Source organism: Emydura macquarii, unplaced genomic scaffold, assembly GCF_026122565.2.
Source record: "Emydura macquarii macquarii isolate MOO-44397 ecotype Brisbane River unplaced genomic scaffold, CSIRO-AGI_Emac_v2 contig_1253, whole genome shotgun sequence".
NCBI classification, from domain to species: Eukaryota; Metazoa; Chordata; order Testudines; family Chelidae; genus Emydura; species Emydura macquarii.
This window is the reverse complement of record NW_027131390.1, coordinates 15,940,322-15,961,287: the sequence shown is the minus strand read 5'-3', so window position 1 is coordinate 15,961,287 and position 20,966 is coordinate 15,940,322. Positions and strand designations below refer to the sequence as shown.

The following is a 20,966-nucleotide window of genomic DNA, read 5'->3' as shown; positions in this document are numbered from 1 at the left end:
GCAACAGAATACAAATCCTGACATTTACGTGCATTCACAAGAAGAGAATTTGTTTTGACACACCAACCTCCCCCTTTCCCCTCACCAGAACTATGGTATTTATTATACCTGACTGGCCTGGAAGTCCTCTCTCGCCTTTGCGTCCTTCTGGACCATCAAATCCAGGAAGTCCATCTCGCCCAGGATCCCCTGGAAGGCCTATTGGACCTAGAAAAATAAATGAAGCAATGAAAGTTAAAACTCTTTCAAACATATCAAAGTCTCAACAAAAAAACCCAGTAACCTCTCTAGAACGAATGGTCTATTGCATCATATTAACTAGTCACTTCCTATAAAAATAAGCAATAAAGCCTGCAGTCCACAATGATCATACCTAGCAATCCTTGTGGGCCTGGCAATCCAGGTGGACCTTTCAATCCAGGCTGGCCGGGTGGACCTGGAGGACCTAGGTCACCTTTTATTACAATGGTTTTTCCAGCAGAGCCAGGTAAACCTGGTGGGCCTAGAAAAAAGCAAGTTTGTATTAGAGAGCTGGACAATCCAAGATGGAGGAGACTCCAAAGGGAAGTTTGATTAGGTCATCATCCCTACAATTCTTTAAGGTGACATTAGCCAAGAGATTTGATCAATGGAATAAACATTGCAACTAAAGGTTCTTGGCAAAAAATTGCTCTTAGTTGCACTCTATCAAAGAGGATGGACTGACTCTTACAGAGGCTGTTCTATATATCCAAGGAAACAGAGTACAAGCAGCTTTATTACTGGAGTTGTGCTGAAGTCCTTTCCTGCATGGTGCCCTTGAGTCAACATGAAACAACCACGTTAAAAAAACCCTCAGTGGAGGAAGCGTTGGAAGGGGAGATCATCAGCTATCTCACTCCAGAGCTGCTTCTCTCCATTGAATGAAGAGGAATGGGTCTGCATCAGGTATCTAAGTGGCTTTTCCTTTACTAGGAAAGTGGAAGGGAAGTTTTAGAAACAATGGATGGTGTTTGTTATTTTATAATGGTGTTTAAATGGCTGTTCATATCACAGCACAATGAGAATAAATTCTGTTGCTGGGGTATCTCTGCCCAACCTGAGTGAATTACACCAGGAATAGACTTGGTTCCATGCCTTTGGGTTCAGTTCTACCTCCTGGAAGACAAGAAGATGGTGGGATAACATCAATCATGATTCATACCTTGTGGGCCTGATGGGCCTTGATCACCTTTAAGACCAATTGTTCCTGGAGGTCCAGTAGGACCCTTCATACCTGAAACATCAAACCAATACAGTTACACACTGAAAGTACATGCTTTCTACAAAAATTTACAGCAAGAGTGCCCAAAGCGGGCTCTTCTCCCCTACTAGTTGGCCATTACTGAGTTCTAAAGGCTTTGTCTGAAATGACTTTTAAATACCTGGAAATCCTGGAACACCTGGAACCCCGGGATCACCTTTCATTCCATTCAGGCCTGGACGACCAGGATCACCCTAAACAAAATAGCTTCACAATTATTTAATCCTTTCATTGAGCGTCTCATGAGAGGAAAAAAGTGAGCTGGGGACAAACAAGAATCCCTAGGATTCCAGAGTTTTCTTACTACACATGGAAACTTGAGAGAATCAAGAAACAACACCATGAATGTATAAATCCATTACAAAAAAGGGAGAGCATGCAAGGTAGCAATAGGGCTAATTTATTACCGTATCTGTGAAAACACACACACAGCAGGCAACAGAGCCAGGGTGGTACATTAGCTACTCTTGCTCTCACTTGAACACTATGGAGAAATCTTGCCCAGCCACGTGCAGGGGAGGAAAGAGGGTTGAAGATACACCCAATATCCTCCCCACTACAGGTCATGATCTGTTCCAGAGCGTTAAGAAACTACAGTCTGGCTTTAGGTTCATTATAAAATGCATCTTCCAATTAGAAGGCTCCATATTTGGTTCTTTTTAAAAATAAAACACTCCCAGCTAGAAATAAGCATCACTCCTTATCATACCTGGCGTCCAGGTGGTCCTTGATCTCCTTTTAGACCAGGGAGACCAGGCTGGCCTGGCTGACCTGGGTTTCCTTTTTCTCCTTTAAATCCTCCATTTCCAGGGGGACCCCGTGGACCTTCTGGACCTGGCGGACCTTGATATATACATAATGGATATTCATAGATCAGTACGAGTCAGCCTGCCCAGGACTCCTGTGCATGCTGTATGGATTTGCATATAAAGACTGTGGTCTCTACACTAAAATATGTTTTTCAGATCAGCTTCCCCCACCACCCAGTGCAAAGTGCATGGTTAGGGCCAGTCTTCTCCACTTCTTGAGTGTTTTCTTGACTGATCAATTTCTTTGTGAACGCCAGTGTCACAGAGTGACACACACAGTGTAAAATGCTGCCACCTATTGCAGACAGTTTGACATTTCCACTGAGGGAAGCAGGACCCGTGTGCCTCCTCCTGAAAGTGGTGCTCTTGGCTGGGGAAGGTAAAACATGCCCCCAAATCCTGCCTCTCTTGGAGGCTGTTCCACTTCTGAGAGGCACTAGAGACAGCAGTAAGAGCAGAGCCGTCCCCAACCAAAGCTCAGGGGTGAATGCCCCTTTTAGTTGATTAATCGCCTCTTCAATAATTAGACTGATTTCTATATATAAACCCCAATGGAGACTGGACATATGTATCAATTATTTTCTCTTTAACATTCAGGATTAGTTTTTTCTTAAACATGCGCTTAACAAACAAATTTCTCCACTGAGCGGTAGGGAGTATCTAGACTAGACCCTGGGATTGTATTACCCTTTCTTTATGAAGAGGGTGAAATACCCTGTTGCTGTCATTTTCATGTAAGTTCATAAGAACAACTCATATAGTGCATTGAACACAAAACACTCGATTAGATCATTTCATCTTTGTGCCACAGTGATAAATATAAGATGATCGTTACTCATATGTGACCAACACAAACTGTATGGCAAGTAAAATGGAAAGTGCTGCTATGATTTAAGTCACATGTCTGTTTATACCTTTATATTTGGAGATGAAGGAGGCTAACAAATAGAGTTTTCTCTTTGCTGGAGAATTTCATGACTTTCTCCTCATTAATACTATCCATTTAATAAGATTTTATGAGTGTACTGGTTTTTCAATTCTTCTGAAACCTTTAACAATTTAAAGTCTCTCTTTAAAGTCCTCAGAGAGGTATGTACAGAGAATGGATTTAATGAGTGAGATTTCTGCATGCAGTTCTGATGATAAAACCCCTGACCATTTAAAAAAAAAAAATTCAATAGCAATTTATTACCACATATCAAACAAATTGTACAGTTGTCAGCTGCAGACACATGCCACTATACAAGCTCATTCTGAAGAGAACCTGGGTCTGGTACCGCACTCAAGAACTAATTTCAAGTTACCTTCTCAGGAATGCTAATTGTCAGCAAGTACAGTCTACAGGGTAACCACAGCATTTAAAAATAATCTTGGAATTACAGAGAAACATCAATTCTTCTTATGACAAATGCAATGCAGTAAAATAAATTGACCGAGTTAAGAATCTAACCTGGAGGACCTGGAAGGATCAGAGTTCACCAAAGCCCCAATGATCGATGTTAGAAGGATCAGACATCACACAGTACAAAACAAGATTACTAGTTAGATATAGTACGGATGATAGTATATACACTAAACAAAAATCCCTTTTCACCAGTATATTTTGTATTTACAACATAATCAACATGCATGCAAAAAACCATACATGAGTAGGCAAATATATACATTTTCACATACAACTTATTCTGGTGATTAGGCTAAGGCCAACATGACACTCTTCATTAAATCAGAAAATTAAGCTTTACTGAAGAGCATGTTTTGCTTTAACATTACAAGTGAGGTCTGCTGCAAGTTAGTCCTATACAAACTAGGGATGTACTAAGTAACCATTTCACTGACAACACTCAGCCTTTGCGTGGCTTAGAGTCTGGTGGATAGCCAATGTAATGAATAGATTCAGAGGCTTTTGCCTTCCTTTTGGGTGAAGTTCATCTCTGTGCAGAGGGTTAGCATAAGACGCAATCCCCACTTAAGTCCCACAGATGTGAATGTCACTATTTGGGAATGGAAGTTGAAGAGCAGAATACTAGCGAGCAACACAAAAAAATGGAGGCAAAAAAAGAGTTTTTAAAATGGGCACTGGTCGAGTGTTAAAAATGTAATCTGGAGGAAAACAGATAGCACAACATGAACATCTATGATTACAATTATTCTTTTGTAGGCATTGTTCTTGATAAAAAATGACACAATGTTAATTGGTCTGTTTAAGTTTCTTAGGGAGATTTTTTAAAGCTGTAATACACTTGGAAAGCCAATTTAAGGGTTCTCCTGTTCAGTGCAGGCAAGTCTTTAGTGACCATCTCCCCAACATCCTCCAGAATTAAGACAACCTGGATCCAGCACCACTTAACCATTTTCATGGCAGTGAAATGATTTAAATATATATTTCATGCAATGTTCAACTAAAAACCACAGTGAACATGTCAGGTTTCTTTCACTGCTCTATTTTTCTATGCTTTTGGCAAATCACACTTTTTAATACTAGCTTTATAATGATTAAAAAAAATAAAACCTTGTTGCTAATGTTAATTTCTTATAAAACGTAATTCACTCTTATGTAAGTTTTGCTATGATTTCCAAATATGAATGACTAGCTGAGAGTCAGTGCTGAATTTGGTGAGATAGAGAGTATTAGACAAAGCATGGAGAGGCTAGCTCATGTGGCTCTGTCTTGAACTGCAACCCCTCGGGCTTACCCAAAATGCTGGGTCTCTCATGAAGCATGACTGCTATTCAGGCCACACAGTGTGATGGTTTTGGGATACAGACAAAACCGCAGTTTGATACAAAGAGGAGACCACTTGCTTTTTATACTTTATGATCTAGTGCATGATGTGGACATAGGTTGGTACATTAAGTCTCTAGCAGCACTTAGTGTACGCAGTTACACTAGATTTGATTCATTGTTACTGAACTTTGATCACAGCTGTTTGTTTCCTAAAAGTCATCACAGCAAAACTTTCAAGACTTCATTTAATAAAGTTATAATTACACAGGTATGCCAAGTCATCTTCATTCTAAGGACAGATACTGGGACTTTGCAACATCTGGCTAGTGCTACATCCACAGTATATTATGATTTAAGTAAGTCTGAAAAAATGGTTAACCACTTATGAAACATCTTCTGCATCATTATAGAAGAGGTAGCTTTGTGCTCCAATTTAATTAGCATAGTATATGGCAATGAAAACAGCTCTCTGTTCTACTATCTTTATAGAGGTGAAACAAGGCCATGAAAATAAGGGCTTATCTACATGGGAAAATTATATTGGCATGAGCTAAGTTGTGAATTTGAAGTGCTATAGTTATTATACTGGTATAACCGCTAGGTAGGCACTTCTATTCTCATACAAGAAGGCCTTTTTGGGGTAGTTTATGTCACTTTGGAAGGGCTTTAAGCTTAAAAAAAGCCACAAATTCTAAAATAAGAGGGTCCGCACAGGGATTTATACCAGTTTAACCATATCAGCATAATTGTCAAAGCTTTCATGTATAGACAAGCCCTCAGCAAGCTGTTCATAATAATTAGAACTGCGTAACAGCATGAATGGATAATTCTTCATCTTTTTGCATAGCCTGCCCTTGGAAAAATTTTCTTTTAATCCCTTCTATATGTACTGGCATTCACATCTACTTTCCTTCGTCCCGCTTGTAAAATAAAAAGCCTATAGGTATCTTCAGAACAACAAATATTTTACAGAGAACAAGTATCACAGCAGAGGCACCAAGTGAGGTGCTTATTGCCTCACTTTTCTCTTATTTCATTTAGTGTTTTCCTTCTCTAAGATTCAAAACAACAATCAAGATAGCAACATTCAATTTGCAGGACATAGAATATAACGAATAAGGAATTCTTGGCTCTCAAAACTGACATTTTTAAGATTATACAAAAAGTATGTGTCAATTTTTCCAAAGAAACAACATAATAGATAATGAAGGTTAATCCAGACTGTGTTGCTTATACAGTGCCCTCTCTCCTGGTTGTCCATAATCCACAACTGCAGGTGTTACAGAAATGAATGTTGTCATTTGACTGACCTGCAAGCCATGGATCTACAGGTAAGGCATGAAACACTGTGCAGCATATCAATTTTTAAAGGTGGAGGGTGGGAAAAATCTTACTTTTCCCCTTTCCATTGCACTGGGAAGAAATATTACAAAATATGTTTCCCAGTCAAGGGCATAATCTTGCAGGCTTCTGTAAGCCATTGATAAGGCACCACATGATCTTAACTCCTCCTTAGTTAGGGAACAAAGTGTGCTCAGCACCTCCCAGGATCAGTCCCCAAATGATGGGCATAGTGGAGGCTGAAAGCCTGCATTTGGCTCTCCCGTACACTACACATCGAAGGTATGTATGAAGAATGACTTGGCAAACCCGACCTTAGTTGCCTACATTTATACACCAAAAAGTGTTTTTTAAAGTATATACATTCAACTTCATGCAAAGTTACTATTTTGGAGTTAAGGGGCTAACCTGAGGGACCTGGGAGTAGGGGATCAAAGTTCACCAAGGCCATCATTACAATAGAGGGAAAAACATCAAAACTGTTAGAAATGTCAACGTATTAAACTAAACCTTTCCATTTAGATTTAGCTCAATATTCCTTTACATACAAGATGCAGAACACCAAACTATTATTGTTCGTGGTCAATAATAACATAGGGAGTTAAAAATAGTTCCATTTTCTTAGGAACTGCTTTACTGTAGAAGCTATTAATAAACCCTCACTATTATCATCAGGTCAAACTCATCTCACATGTAACTCAGATGAAGTCAATGGAATTACATCAGGTTTGAATTTAGTTCATCACTTTAACTAGTCTGAAAATACACCCAGAAGTCAACAAACAATGGATGCATCCAATTTGCATTTTTATTTATTAATTCCTTAGAAGTGAGAAAATCTGTCAGCAATAAAGCTGCTTTTATGGCTGACTGCCTGAGGTTCAAATGTTAAGAAAGCAGCATTTCAATAATGGGCTATAGTCCTTTTGTTTAAATGGTAACAAAGTGGTGATTGTAATAGAACTGCACTAATAGTTTGGTTTAACTGCATTAGTCCATGCACAAATGAGCAAGACAAACATTTCACTTCATACACTACATGCAACAAAAGAGATGAAAGAGAAAACATGCCTGAGCAGAACTTCACTGGTGTTTTTCAACTAACAATCTAAAATCTGCACAAAATGATGGTCTTGTCTTCTACCTCACCCAACTGATTTGGGTTAATAATTGCCTGGTTTATACAGACACACATAAACAAGATCAGAGACCAGCATAAATATGCCAATGCTATAGGTGAAATATGGGATCGCAAGTAATTCACAATTTAATATGCTTTACTTTATACAGTTTAGATTTTGTGGGGGTGACTTTTAGCATGAGAAGTTATTTTAAGTAAAGGCTCTGATCAATCAGCTGCCCCATGGAATGTTTCATCATCTTAATACTTCGCATTTGGATACCACTTTTTATCTGAAGATCTCAAAGGTCTAGATTGTCACAGTCCTTACTTTGAGTTGCATCTGCTTGCACCAGAGGTTAATTTGGCTCTAAACTCATAATCCTAACGACTTTAGGAAATTTATATTGGAAAAAAAAAAACCCAGAACAACAAAACCACCATTCACAACTTCCTTCCTGTTCCCCAAATTGCCAGTATATGGATAGCAGTCATTTTGTAAATGCACTAACTTAATGTTTACCTTCTCCACCCAGAGCTTTCCCCAACAGAAAATCCCAAATTCAGAATACTCACAAAGTTTCAGTTTAAAAAAATAAGTTTTCTATTTGTAAGCAAGTAAACAATTTCATTTCAATAAGCGTCTTCCCTTGAAAATGAATGTCAAGTGCATTGGGTGGCAATTTATAGTATTAGCTGCTAATTACTTTCAAGTCAAAGTTACAACTGTGAACCAAGGCCTTGAGAGGTGAAAGACAGAATATTCACTGAAACAGTCCTAATTCTCTCAAAAGTGGCATCTTAAATATAGATGAATTTTCCATGACACAATATATAAACAAATACATTAATCTAATTCCTCAATACACCAGGGATCTGCTCAGTGATGTTAACCCAGGATGGAGTTCATCATTCCCAGAATTAGTACACGCAGGAACAAGATGCAAACATGGAATTGAAAGACGAAGACGGCATAGTGTTGCACTGAATCCACTGAAACTGTGTGACACAATGGAACAATGATGTGCATACATGATGTTGAGATGAAGAAACAACTATCCGATTTGATCATGCTGTGATGCTAATATTAATTTGATTTTCATGGGTCCTAGAACAATGGAGTTTATTAATTTTATTTTTGTGCACGATGAAATTCATTGATCAAGTGAAAACACTGCAAAGGCATATTTGGCAGATGCTGCAAAAGTCAATTTGGTGCTCTCTAGATGATTGCTGTGACAACATGCTGAGAATCTCACGTTTATCAATGCATTGTATTTTGCTGCCAGGTCTGAGCAGGGCCCCTCAAAAGAGAGACTAACAGAAATCAAGATTTTTATTTATTTTTAGTATCTTTAATATTGCTGCTTTTGACAAGACAGCCTTTTGGTTACCAATAAATGTTTAAAGGCTATACGTACCATGGAAACACCTGTCAGCCAAACACTATATCAAAAGAATTGATCTGAAATTCACACGTTCTAAAGGCTGATAACCTGCCAGCAAAATAAAGTACTATTGACAGAGATGGATTGTTGTGAATCACATTCCTACCTTGTCTCCCGGGTACACCTTGTGGACCAGGACTACCTTTAGGACCTTCCATAGGTGGTCCAGGCAGGCCTGGTGGACCTTGCACACCTTGCAGACCAGGGAATCCTGGGAAACCTGGTTCACCCTTCAAACCTGTAAGTCCAGGGGCTCCTGGAAGGCCAGGTAATCCCATTTCACCCTTTTGTCCTGTTAAACAAAACAGACAAGTTTATGGACGCTACAGTTAGATCTACTTCAGTTACATGTAAAATATCCAAACTTCAGTTGCCTAGGGCTTGATTCCATTGTTGCTTATAGAAGTGTAAATCTGAACACACCTCACTGGGACCAATGGAGTTACACCAATGTAAAACTGGTATGAGAGGAGAATCGGGCTCAGAGACTCTAAAGAGCTGAGGATTCTTGCTGGAAAAGAAGTTGTATAACTTGTGGCATGCAAGAGGACCTTGCCAAATCTCACCTTGCTATTCTGCAAATCCGTTGATGTTCAAACTCATAATAGTCTCACAACCCCACTTCTGGGCACAGGTTTAATGGACATGACATTGCTTTGGTGAAACCCCCCAGTATTAAGGCTTTATTAGGATCATACAATATATCACTGAAGGTTAAGGCATATTGGGTAAAATTTTTGAAAGTGCCCAAGTGATTTAGGCATCTTAGTCTAATTTGCTTTGACTTTCAAGGTGACGAAGTATCTAAGTCACTTTTGAAAATCTGCAAGTGACTTTTGAAAGTCACTGAGGTGCTCTTGCAAATTTTGCCCATTGTTATACATTATAACTAAGCCATATTTGTCAGGAGTAAATCAACAAAGTACAGTGCTTGATGCAGTCGATTTAACTATCTTTTCTTTTGCTTAACTGCTAATTCACTAAATTCAGTAGTGAGCCATGGTTCTCTCAATTACTGATGCAAATTAGAGAGGTCCTACTATGGTATACGAGATAAAAAGTTACTGCTATGTTGTTAATTTGGTACAGCATAATGATATCAGCTAAACGTGCACCACCTTTTCCCCCCTCTTCTGTGTATATACATTTTACAAACATCCTTATTAAAAAAAAAAAAAAAAGAACAAAGACACTTTGCCTGATAATCCTGGGAGTCCAGGAGGTCCTGGGCGCCCAAAACCTGGCAGACCTGAAAAGAAACAGATTAATCTTTTATAAATGTAGAGTGTTCAAATCTCCAGAAGTAGGAAGTCTAGGATGAGGCTAGGAAGTTAGAATCCCTTGCCAGTAATTGTGCTTCCTTAATGGGAGATCATCTAACAGGATTCTTGCTCACTTCCCCCATCTCTCCTCAGGGTTAAGGGACCTCCTTCAAGGTGATATACTGCTTACATGGCGTGTTACTTTCCATCCTCAAAATGGTCTTTCACATTGTGGGTTTTGGTAAATTTGCATTTGTAATTGTGCGATTTTTAGGGGAATACATTCTGGAACCAAGAGGGTTCTAGAGCAGGGATGGGCATCTTTAAGGTAGCAGAGGGCCACACAACCCCCTAAAATGCTTTTGCGGGCCATTCTTAAAAAAAAAAAAAGAAAGAAAGAAAGACGGCTCCAGGATTTAGTGGAAGAGGAAGCCTTCGAGGCTGAGGCACAAGAGGCCCTTGCTGTCTCAGGGCTGCTTGCTGGCTGCTGCTGAGAGAACGTGCACCAGAGCAATGAGTCCCACAACGACACTACTGTGCCACACCACATACACCTGCCCACCCACGTTCAGCTCCATGATCTCTGGGAAGGAGGATGAGCTCAAGCCCCTGACATTCCCCCAGCCCCGGTCCCTGCCACTGAGGATGCTACCCCCATTCAGCAACCCCGGCAGCTATCCACCAGGGCCATCCTGGAATGAACCCACTGTGACCAGAGCTGCCACCTCCTGTCCCAACTCCAGCAGGTGCGGCCTCCTTTCCTCCAGGTGGTGGGAAGAGCCACCTCTGACCCCCTTTCACCATCCTCTGCTCCCTGCTGGCACAGGTTCTTAGCCCTTCTCTCACTCCAGGTGCTGGCAGAGCCACGTCTTCTCAGGCTAAGATTTGAGTGGACCTGCATGCTAATTGGGTAAGCCCACCCATGGCTGCATCCCTGGCTGGTGGGCCAAATAAAGTGATCGGCAGGCTGGGTGCAACCCATCCGTGTTCTAGATGGAGCTGAACAATGGCAGCTGGATGGAATTAAGAGGGGAAGGGACTGTGCTCAGCTACAAATCTAAGAGTTAAGGAAGTTCCTGGCCTATATCTTACTGGAAGTTTGATGCCATCCTTTGTGTGCATTCCAAAGAGCCGGGAATCACAGAGGTGATTCCTGAGGGAGCATGGCTGGTTTTGGAAGAGGACAGATCAAATAGAAATCAGAGCACAGATTTATAAGTAGAAAATAAAAAGGAAGGAACCTAACCTGGTTCACCCTTCTGTCCAGCTGGTCCAGGAATACCATCCCGACCTGGCTGCCCTTTCTCCCCTGGAGGACCTGGGGAGCCAGGACGGCCACCATCACCTAAAAAAACCCAGAGCAACCTATTAGAGCAACAGTACCCGCTCCACAAAACTAAAACTGAAGATATGACCCAGTAATGTCAACTCCATGCAAACGAGAAAATTTAAAATTAAAACCAAAACTCTTTCCTTCTCTGCTTTCTGCACACTCTCAGAAAAAGGTCCCAGGGCTGTGACTTTTAAGCAGTTTAATGGTGATTAAAACCCATCTAATGCTTCCACTCAAAGGTGAAATTAGCATTTTGCTTCTGCCAACACAGGCTAAACTATTACAATGCTTAATATACATAAAACCTACAGATACAGATACAGGTAACTGCTAGTTTCAGAAGATTATGAGATAACTTTGTCAGTGACACAAGTGTCAGGGTTGCTAACAGAAGGTTAAAGTAAAATGAAATTACTGTAGTTTGGTTTCAGGGCACTGTACATGTGTGTGTACGTATGTGTGTCAGTGAATGAGAGAAAATGAGAATAGATACATACATCACACTTGTCAAGATATGAAAAAAGAAGCTATTTCAAATTTTAAAAAGGTGTATGGGACCAAATACTGCAGGCAAAACTTCCATGAGCATTTACAGTTTTAATCCAATAAGAGGACACAATTCGACCCCTAGTGTCACAGTAGTCCTTTTGCCAAATCTAATTCCACCATGGTAAATCTGCACTTGCCATTAGTGGGTCTGATCCTATGCCCTCTGTAATTAATGGGAATTTTTCTTTCCAAGATGGGACTCCATGTCAGAAATTATTATGAGGAAATACCCATAATGTCAGCCTGTATTTTTCTGAATGGGAATTTGGATTTTTCAAGCAGCATTTCATAGCTTTTGCTTTCAACTGAAGCTTTGAAGCTACATCAAATCACTCTTTCCTGTTTAATCCTGCAAACCACAGTTTGGGAGTCAGATTTCTACCGTAGGTCATACTGCACATTAATGCCCAAGAACTTTCTGATGAACAGCATGAGTCATGCTTAAATAATACAAGGATAACTGAGGTTCTACAATCAGTCTGATTGTTCTTCCATCTTGACCTTGTTGCACTATTCGTGCCTACCTGGTGGCCCAGGTGATCCAGGGAGACCAGGATTACCTGGGGGTCCATCAATACCTTTTGGTCCTGGAATTCCTGGTGTCCCTGTGAAATACAGACATGTTAATCAAATAAGCCATTGCACTGGTTTATCAAGTACTGATATGCACTGGGTAACGTACAAGTCAGACCAAGGAAAGGGTGTCAGGAAAGTATCAAGATACTGTACAGTACACATTGCAACTGTGAATGCTGTAGATTTGCAACCGTTCATTCAAAGGGGCAGTAAGGCTTTAAAGAAGAGGAAGTTTATCAAAATAAAACATGGGGGCCTATTGGTGGTTTTTTCATGCCATCATTTAGGACCCCCCCTCTTCTTAATTACTTAATGCTGAAAGCCAATGGCATATCTAACTTAAATCAGTAAGTGTCTATTAGGTTATATCTATTTTAGAGAAAACAGCAACAGCATATTTGGTTAGCAACACAGTGAAAGCATGATGGACTGCAGCTAACCCCTCATTATCCACTCCCTACCTCCTTTCCAGAAATAAAACCTTAATGGGACATGGTTCTCACCTCTATAGCATTAAACTGATGGGAGTTAAGGACACTTAGCACCTATCATGACTGGTCCTTTAATTAATAAGTCACTAAATTCAGATTTGAGAGTGCTGAATTACAGTGACTCAAAGTCTCAAGTTAAGATTCCCAAACTTAATGAAATCATATTTGTATATACTGAAGAAATCTCCTCTTTACAATTAATTCTTTAGAGAAGCCAGGATTTTGTAGTAAGTTGTAATAAATTATAATAAAAGCCCAACTTCCACAAGGACATTGTTATAGCAATCCACAAGGGAAAAATTATGGCCAAACTCAGATATTTTGTGAGTCAGAGAAGTTAGTAATCTGACCATTGCAGATAGCCAACTAGTAGTCTTGGCTTTCAGAAATGTTCATGTGTTCTGGTCCCCTCACTGCAACTGAATTGATAGTGATTTTAGAAGGAAGTTTAAAATGTTATATCTATATCCCTTTGCAGTGATGAGTCCAGAAGCATTACATGAATCGGCTCCATGGTAAGAACCCTTTCAAAGTAATTACAGCCTGCCACCATTCAAGTTACTGGCTTTTGGATACAGAAGCCAAAACATGAGAACATGAGCGAAAGACAGGAAATTCCAGTGAAAATTCCAAGTAAAATTACCTGGGAATCCAGGAAGGCCTGATTCTCCTTTTGCACCTTGATTACCTGGTAATCCAGGCAAACCAGGATTTCCAGGTGTACCTTTACTGCCAGGGTTACCTGGGTATCCAGGTAAACCAGTGTCACCCTGCAAAATATTAGGCAAAAAAGAGATCCATTCATTTTCATTTGGTTTAATTCTTTTTGCATGTTCCTATTCTTGCCATCAGACATAAGTGATCACCACTAAAAGATTTTCTTTTTGCCTAAATTAATGTTAACCAATGCTAAGTACTGGAACTACCTTGAAAATGGTAATTGTTCAGTTTTTAACAGTGGCCACTACAACTTGTTTGTATAGTGTTCCCCAAAGTCTTTCCCCAAATATTGTTCTTTGGCACTGCAAAAAGTTGGAAGGGTTATTTTCTTTTAGCGCTACATGGAGAGATTTTTTTTTTTTTTAAAGTAATTTTAAGGTGTCATTTTATTTTAAACATAACACTGTAAAAATGGCATTGTGGGAGCCCAAGTGTATTGGATCTCAATAACGCCATGTAAAATCTGTTCAGTTTACAAGCACAGAGTGTTTTTATAATTCATCAGTGCTGGAATCTCAACTCAAAGTAAAATGTTGTTTTCTTTCTGGCTCATGCATCATCACCAGTAGTAAAGATTGAGACTGTCACATTTTTTTTTTACATAAATACATTCACACCTGTACACCCCACAGCATTCCAGTTCTCTCTCACTAACTTCAGATTTCTGTTCAGCCATTAGGCTTTGCTAGATGTCTTGAAAATAGGAATCAGGCATTCAAATCCCATAGGTGGCTCTGAAAGTCTCAGTCATAAATAGAGTATCAAATCTTCCTAATAAGTGTTATTCGTTATACATTTTAAGTAAACATTTCATATACCACAAATTGGAGCTAGAAACGGTTCTAATCTGCTCCTATTGTATAAGCCCAAGTCTAAGGAGTGAACTACCACTAACTCATGCTTTTAAAAGTTAAGAGATGAACTAAGTTTTGTTCTAAGTTACAAATAAACATTTATGGGATCATTGGCAACAAGACGATTCCAGATAGGAGATCTTTGGCCACATTTATGCAGGTTGTCAATCATTACACGAAAAATAAATTTGGTTCCCTTTAATTTTAACATTCCAATCAGATATCTTGCTAAGCCAATGAGATATTTTTATTAGTTCTATGCCTACTAGTTATTTTATCAGTGAAGTAGGTTTTATGACTCTAGCTAGAACGTTGATAAGGACATGCCTAGGTGTTTACACATACTTCTGATTTTTCTTATTCCCTACCCAAGTGCCATAATTCCCCATCCATTTCACAAACCTGAAGAGTTCTGTGTAAGCTCAAAAGCTCACCAACAGAAAAGTTGGTCCAATAAAAGATATTACCTCACTCACCTTGTCATTCTATAATTCCTCAAGACATCAAAATCATTTTCACAGCAATAATTGAGAGGTCAAACAGGTGGAAAATAAGTAACAGAATCTTTTAAGAAGCCAAGATTCTGTTGCCAGACAGTTATCCTTGGTATTGTAGAAGGAAGAAAAATACAGAAATGTGTGATATTTTATCTAAGCATTGTTTTTGCTAAATAGATTTGCTAAATGTCGCAAGATTAGTTATAAGGCACTAGTGAGAGTTGCTAGGTGCTTACTTTTTCATGAAGTCCAGTTACTTATTCAATGAATGTTTGAAAATCTTGGCACAAGTATCATTTTTCAAGCTTTAATTTTTTACAACAGCAACTGTGACTTTTTAGTTGCCTCTTCCCTGAGGATGTCTCTCTAAATGGCACTTCTGCATATTGTAGTCACCATTTTTCAAGAATTAATTGTGGCTGCTTGAGATTGGAATGGAGCAGTTCATTCTACTACTCCCTATAGGTTTTCATTATGTAGCCAATTATAACTGTGGGCCAGAATCTTAAGTCAGCCATAACTAGGATAGTCTCGTATGCAACTTTCCGGCCAACGCAATTAATATCACGGATCAGTGTTTCTCCAGATGTTCTAGTTGCTTTAAAATATTATTCTCTACCAATGGAAATGGACATCACAGATGCTTTTCTCAGTAGATGGCCTGCTGTTTAAACAATTCTTGATAAATTAAGAATTTTATGGTAAAAGTCATAAAGCCAGTGCTACCATTGGTTGCAAGAAAAGTGAGTTGTATGCTTTTTCAAAAAAAGCAATTTTTCCTTTACAATTAAGTTTTGTTTTCATCTTAAAAACACTGAAATCCTGTGTGCCTTGCTTTTCAAATAAAAAAAATTAACACACTTTAACACAGAAATATCATTCACCCACAGCACCTTCTAGGGAAGGATTTTGAACTATACCTTAGGGCCAGGGATTCCAATATCTGAAAGACCTGGGTTGCCTTTTTCCCCTTTTAATCCTGGAAATCCTGGAGAGCCAGGCTGGCCAGGACGTCCTGCTATGCCTTGAGAGCCTTTAACACCTGGAAGACCTGTCCAAAATATCAAAAATATGGTTTTGCAGCACTTTCAGAGCGGTCAGTCAAATGATAAACTGACTAGGAAGGACGAATGAAGAGTTGAATGGCTGATGAGGCTTTTATTTTTTTAATCAAACTAAACAAATAAACAGCTAAAATCTCTAAGAGCTTTGGCATATTTCTCATATGGCGGGAGGAATTTTACAGAATGCATATGGATATAAATATTGCCCAAGTGTGTATATTTTTAAAAACTCTCACAAAACTAAGATGACCTTGATAGTAAATAGCTATAAATTACTACTAGAACCCCCAAAATATTAGTGGTGGTGTCCCGATATTTCTTCCCCAGTAACTGAAATACTCTCTCTTCCCTTTTGAACAGATAAACGGTCTTATTTTCCCTCTGATGGGCTGGTCCACAGAGTCCTTTTCATTTTTAAACTGTTTTGGTGAGTGGAATCTGAGAAACCGGAGACCAGATGCCACAAAAATTGTAACAGGATCCTTAGAAAGATTTGTGGTCTCAAATGAACTACACATAAAAGCTATAATACAATCATAGCCTTCCAGCTTTGTATCTGTAGTACTTTAAAATGAATATACTTTATTACCTATTTTATTATACAAGTCTGAATCTTCTACGCCAAGGACTATACCCTGTAATCTTTCTGTACTCTTCACATAAATATATGCATACTACTTTACATATACATACATTCATATGTACAGTACACATGCAAATCTGTCTCTGCTCTGCAGAGATGAAACGTACTGACTAGATCAATGCCTTTTAGTAACTAACCTGGAAGCCCTGTCTCTCCGATGGCACCTTTTGGTCCTGGAGATCCTGCTGGTCCTGGTTGCCCAGGAAGGCCTGGCTCTCCCTTTGGGCCTAGAAAGTAGGTTCCTTTAGTTAGCAGATGGCAATGACAAATCATTTTGAAGCAGTGATTACTCACATGAATATGGCCATCTTCCAGCTAGCCTTCCCAGTACTTCGGTTTGGTCTATTGCTAACTGTTGAGGTAAGGACTAATGATGTAGGGATATGTTGACTAATGAAGGCTACTTGCAACACCTCCAATCAGTTTGCTCCATGCAGCAGCTTTTCCAGCTATCCCAATGGCAATCCCAAATGTCAACCAGATCAACAGCCCAAAATTGCATTCAGGTATGCCAAGCATTTTACTAGAAGGTAATAAACCCAACCCGCACAATTTGGATAATGATCCCAAGTTCCCCAAAGTCTTCATATATTTAGATCTAGAAAGCGGGGTTGCCCTTTATGGTGGTACCACGATGTGTGTAAAAATTACGTGACGTCACTCAGTATCTGGAGGGAATATCAGGCACTGGGTGCAGCTCAACACGAAGTGGCTTTGATTCAGAGGATGGAAGCAAAATGAGACAGGAGAAAGCAACGTGCTGTAATCTTGGACTCCAACTCACATGATACATGGATCTGTGAAATTTGCAACAAGCTGTGTTCTTCTTGAATTGGGCTCGTCAGTCATAAGCAGATTCACCAGGCACCTAACCAGATCTCTTACGCGTAACACCATGATCCAGTAGATCAACGGTTGCCTACATATGGTTTACAATCCTATTTTGCTGCCACAAAACAAACTGCATGTGTATTTTTACAAGCCAAGCCATTCATTACAAAGACTGTACTTGGACAGAATTTTCTACCTTACCTGGAAATCCTGGTGCACCTGGTTGCCCATTGAATCCAGGTGGCCCTGGGTCACCTGGGAGACCTTGATAACCTTTCTGGCCTGATATGCCAGAAATGCCTTTAAGGAAAAAAATAAACTGAATTATTTTATTTTTATATTAAAGGAGCAGATTTTCTCGTTTATGGAAAAAAATGCCAAGTAAAGACTCTCTCATCATGTGCAAACCTCCATATAAGCTAAACCAAGAGGCAGCGACATAGAACACAGGTCAGTGTTCATGGAAGACCCTGGATGGACATCTATAGAACAGAAACAACACAGTGTAGGCAGGGGCAATACAAGCTTCTTGACAAAAGCCATTGACAATATTCTTCACAGCCATACTGACAAGAAGTCCTGGGTCTGCACTGGGTCCTAGAACAGTAGACTACTTTTGTTAATAGATGGCAATAATAAAGCATTTTGATGCATTCTTTACTCACATAAAGCAGCCCATCCTCTAACAGAGTGGGATAGGCTCATCCTACATGTTTATTCTAACCTGTGTATCTGCATTTGGGCTACTTTTACAAGTGGTTTTGACTTAACTCTGAGACTGCAAGCACCTAAAGGCAGGGAACAGCTCTTACTATGTGTTTGCACAGCACCTAGCACAATGGGGCCCCACTCCCAATCAGGGCATGAGGATGCTTCTCTGATTACGCACGCACAAACACTAATTACACAATAATAATAGTTCACTAGTAAGGACACTGCAATTGACTATATGGAGCAACTCAGTCACGCTCAAATGGTCACTTTAAACTTTCTCTTCAAAAGAAGAAAAAGAAGAGAAGAGAGGCCCCCAACTACATCCAATTTAAGTTTTCCTTGCAGTGAAGGACTAACTGATCATAACTTAATCCAGCTTGGTTCACGTACGGATGTATGGAATTTCTCACCTGGAATGCCTGGCTCGCCTTTCTCTCCTTTTGATCCCAGCTGGCTTGGATCAACACTTCCAGGAGGACCTGGCAGGCCTGCTTCACCTTTGGTGCCTTTCTGCCCTGCTAATCCAGAAGACCCTGGCTGACCTGGTAAACCATCGCTGCCTACAACATGTACAGACAGCAAAAGGAAAGTGTAATCCATTGGATGGGCTAACATCAATGTTTATATCACTCTTTGCTATGGTTGGCCTCCATGAACTATTCATAAATAGTGAAATTCACCTAGTGGGTGGTGAGCTTCTGCAAGGCTGTCCACACCGCCTAAAGCCAAACAGGGGGCTGAGTGGGGGCCACAGATGCAATGGTTGCATAAGGTGTCTACATGTGGAAAGGGATTCTGTACCCCAAGTAGGCCACTACAGAGGGAACAGATAGCTGTATGACACCAGCAAAAATCCAGAAGCCCCAATACATTACACACCCAGCATGGAGGAGCTGCAGCCATTATTTAATAAATACCACCATCCAGCTGTTACATAGCACTTTCAATCCATAGATCTCAGTGTTTGAGAGTCTGCAGGCTGCTTGGCAAAGAGGGAGATTGGTGGATTTTACCTATCAAACTCTTACAAACTTCACTGGCACAGAGCCAGATGATGTGGGTTTTGTGTGGATGAGGTGAATTTCAACCATGCTGCATAAAGCCATTTCTAGAAGACCTAGCAATGCAACACCATCAACCCATTGTTTGAGGCAGACTTTACACAGTATTATCTTTATTATCGTTTGCATTTCTTTAATGTCTTCAGTCCAAGCATCTCAAAGGTGAAACTGCTAAAGTCTGAGAATGCCACTTCTAACACGTCGCATGGATAGTTTACTATTGCTTTAAACATCAAAGCACCTGTGAACACCAAAGTTAAGAAGATAACCCAATCCAATCTTAGTGATGAAATTCTAAAGAGATTTATACTATGTAACCTCCCCTCCAAAAACCAAGAATACATCAGAAACAGCTCCCAAAATGCTTGAAGAATAAGCAGTGTTAAATTCTCTGTACTGAAAATAGTCAGACAAATGTTACCTTTAGGACCAGGAAGGCCACTTCTGCCAGGAATTCCAGGAGGGCCTTGTGGACCCGGCGCTCCCATCACACCCATCTCACCTTTGGCACCTAGATGCATTGAACCACCAGTGTCATTCTGAACAAAAGCCCCAAAGCAATCAGTACTTAACTTTCACCTATCTTCACTCCTGTGGTATTAACCCGTACATCAAAACCTCTAGTACATCAAAACCTCTACATCTAGTCTGCTAACTTGAGGAATTCTCATTTTGTACCTAATACATAAAGGGTTAGATCCGGTGAGAGGCTGAGCCCATGTAAATCCCACTGATTTCAATGAGTGTTACAGTGCTTAGCCCTTCTGAGTATCAGGCCACTATAGAAGTACTTCTCAGAATAATTATACCTGAACAGGGTGCGGGCTTTTCCATTATTAATTCTTGGAGGGAGTGGTGTGTTGTTTGTTTCTGATAAGCCAAATAAATGTGCTTCCAGATGAAACATTTCATACAAGGAGAATTATTTTAAATTTAAACTATTATTTACTGAAAGTCAAAGAGGTAATTATAGATCGAATAATTTTGGGATCTTCTTTGTGTAGTTCCAATATAGACAGGGATTGTTTCTCAAAATTGAATTTTGCATATTTCTACTCCATAGGTAGAACTAGGCTCTTTCAATTTACACCATCCCATCAGATTAAGGAAATGAATATTTAAAGCCATATAAAAATCAGCTACTACGTGCTTTTCCCCAAAATGTGCATATCAATATATTTATATTGCAATAGTGACTTGACCAGATCTGCAATACGAGGTGAAAAAAAATGATGAAAGATCAATGATATGGGGCTTGAATGATACCTGGAGAAGCATTCACAACACAGATTAAAGTTAAAATGCCTGGAATAATTTGGGGACATTTTTAGTGGAGAAGAGGGTGTGATGGAAGGGGAGAAAATGAATATATTTATTTTAACTGAACATTTTTATTTTAGTTTTAAAAGAAATTACATATGAAATATCAAAATTTTATAGTTCTGCCCTAAATCTACAAAAGCAAGGAAATTCATAGACTGGCAGCGTCCCAGTTCGTTTTAGCTATTCTTGGGAATCTCTTCATTGTACAATATATCAAAGCATGTATTGCTACAATATGCAGGCACAACTGGAGAGAATGAAACAAACATTTGTTTCTTGGAACATAATGGCTTTCATTGTGTAGTGAGATCCTTATGCAC

General features: G+C 39.6%; 1 protein-coding gene across 3 annotated transcripts in view; it reads right to left on the bottom strand.

The window, feature by feature from the left end:
- Nucleotides 1-20,966, bottom strand: part of COL4A5 (collagen type IV alpha 5 chain) — a 124,830-nt gene that overhangs the window by 16,358 nt on the left and 87,506 nt on the right. For 2 of the 3 annotated variants that reach the window (XM_067548221.1, XM_067548220.1), the window contains 15 exons: nucleotides 19,745-19,834; nucleotides 18,673-18,822; nucleotides 17,750-17,848; nucleotides 16,855-16,944; nucleotides 15,931-16,061; nucleotides 13,583-13,709; nucleotides 12,397-12,477; nucleotides 11,237-11,335; nucleotides 9,927-9,977; nucleotides 8,835-9,020; nucleotides 1,992-2,125; nucleotides 1,404-1,476; nucleotides 1,184-1,255; nucleotides 374-502; nucleotides 109-207 (listed from right to left, as the gene is read on the bottom strand). In XM_067548221.1, coding sequence (XP_067404322.1) covers nucleotides 109-207; nucleotides 374-502; nucleotides 1,184-1,255; nucleotides 1,404-1,476; nucleotides 1,992-2,125; nucleotides 8,835-9,020; nucleotides 9,927-9,977; nucleotides 11,237-11,335; nucleotides 12,397-12,477; nucleotides 13,583-13,709; nucleotides 15,931-16,061; nucleotides 16,855-16,944; nucleotides 17,750-17,848; nucleotides 18,673-18,822; nucleotides 19,745-19,834 — 1,611 coding nt within the window. Of the gene's footprint in view, nucleotides 1-108; nucleotides 208-373; nucleotides 503-1,183; nucleotides 1,256-1,403; nucleotides 1,477-1,991; nucleotides 2,134-6,567; nucleotides 6,578-8,834; nucleotides 9,021-9,926; nucleotides 9,978-11,236; nucleotides 11,336-12,396; nucleotides 12,478-13,582; nucleotides 13,710-15,930; nucleotides 16,062-16,854; nucleotides 16,945-17,749; nucleotides 17,849-18,672; nucleotides 18,823-19,744; nucleotides 19,835-20,966 lie in introns of all 3 variants that reach the window. The other variant, XM_067548222.1, reaches the window with a different exon arrangement.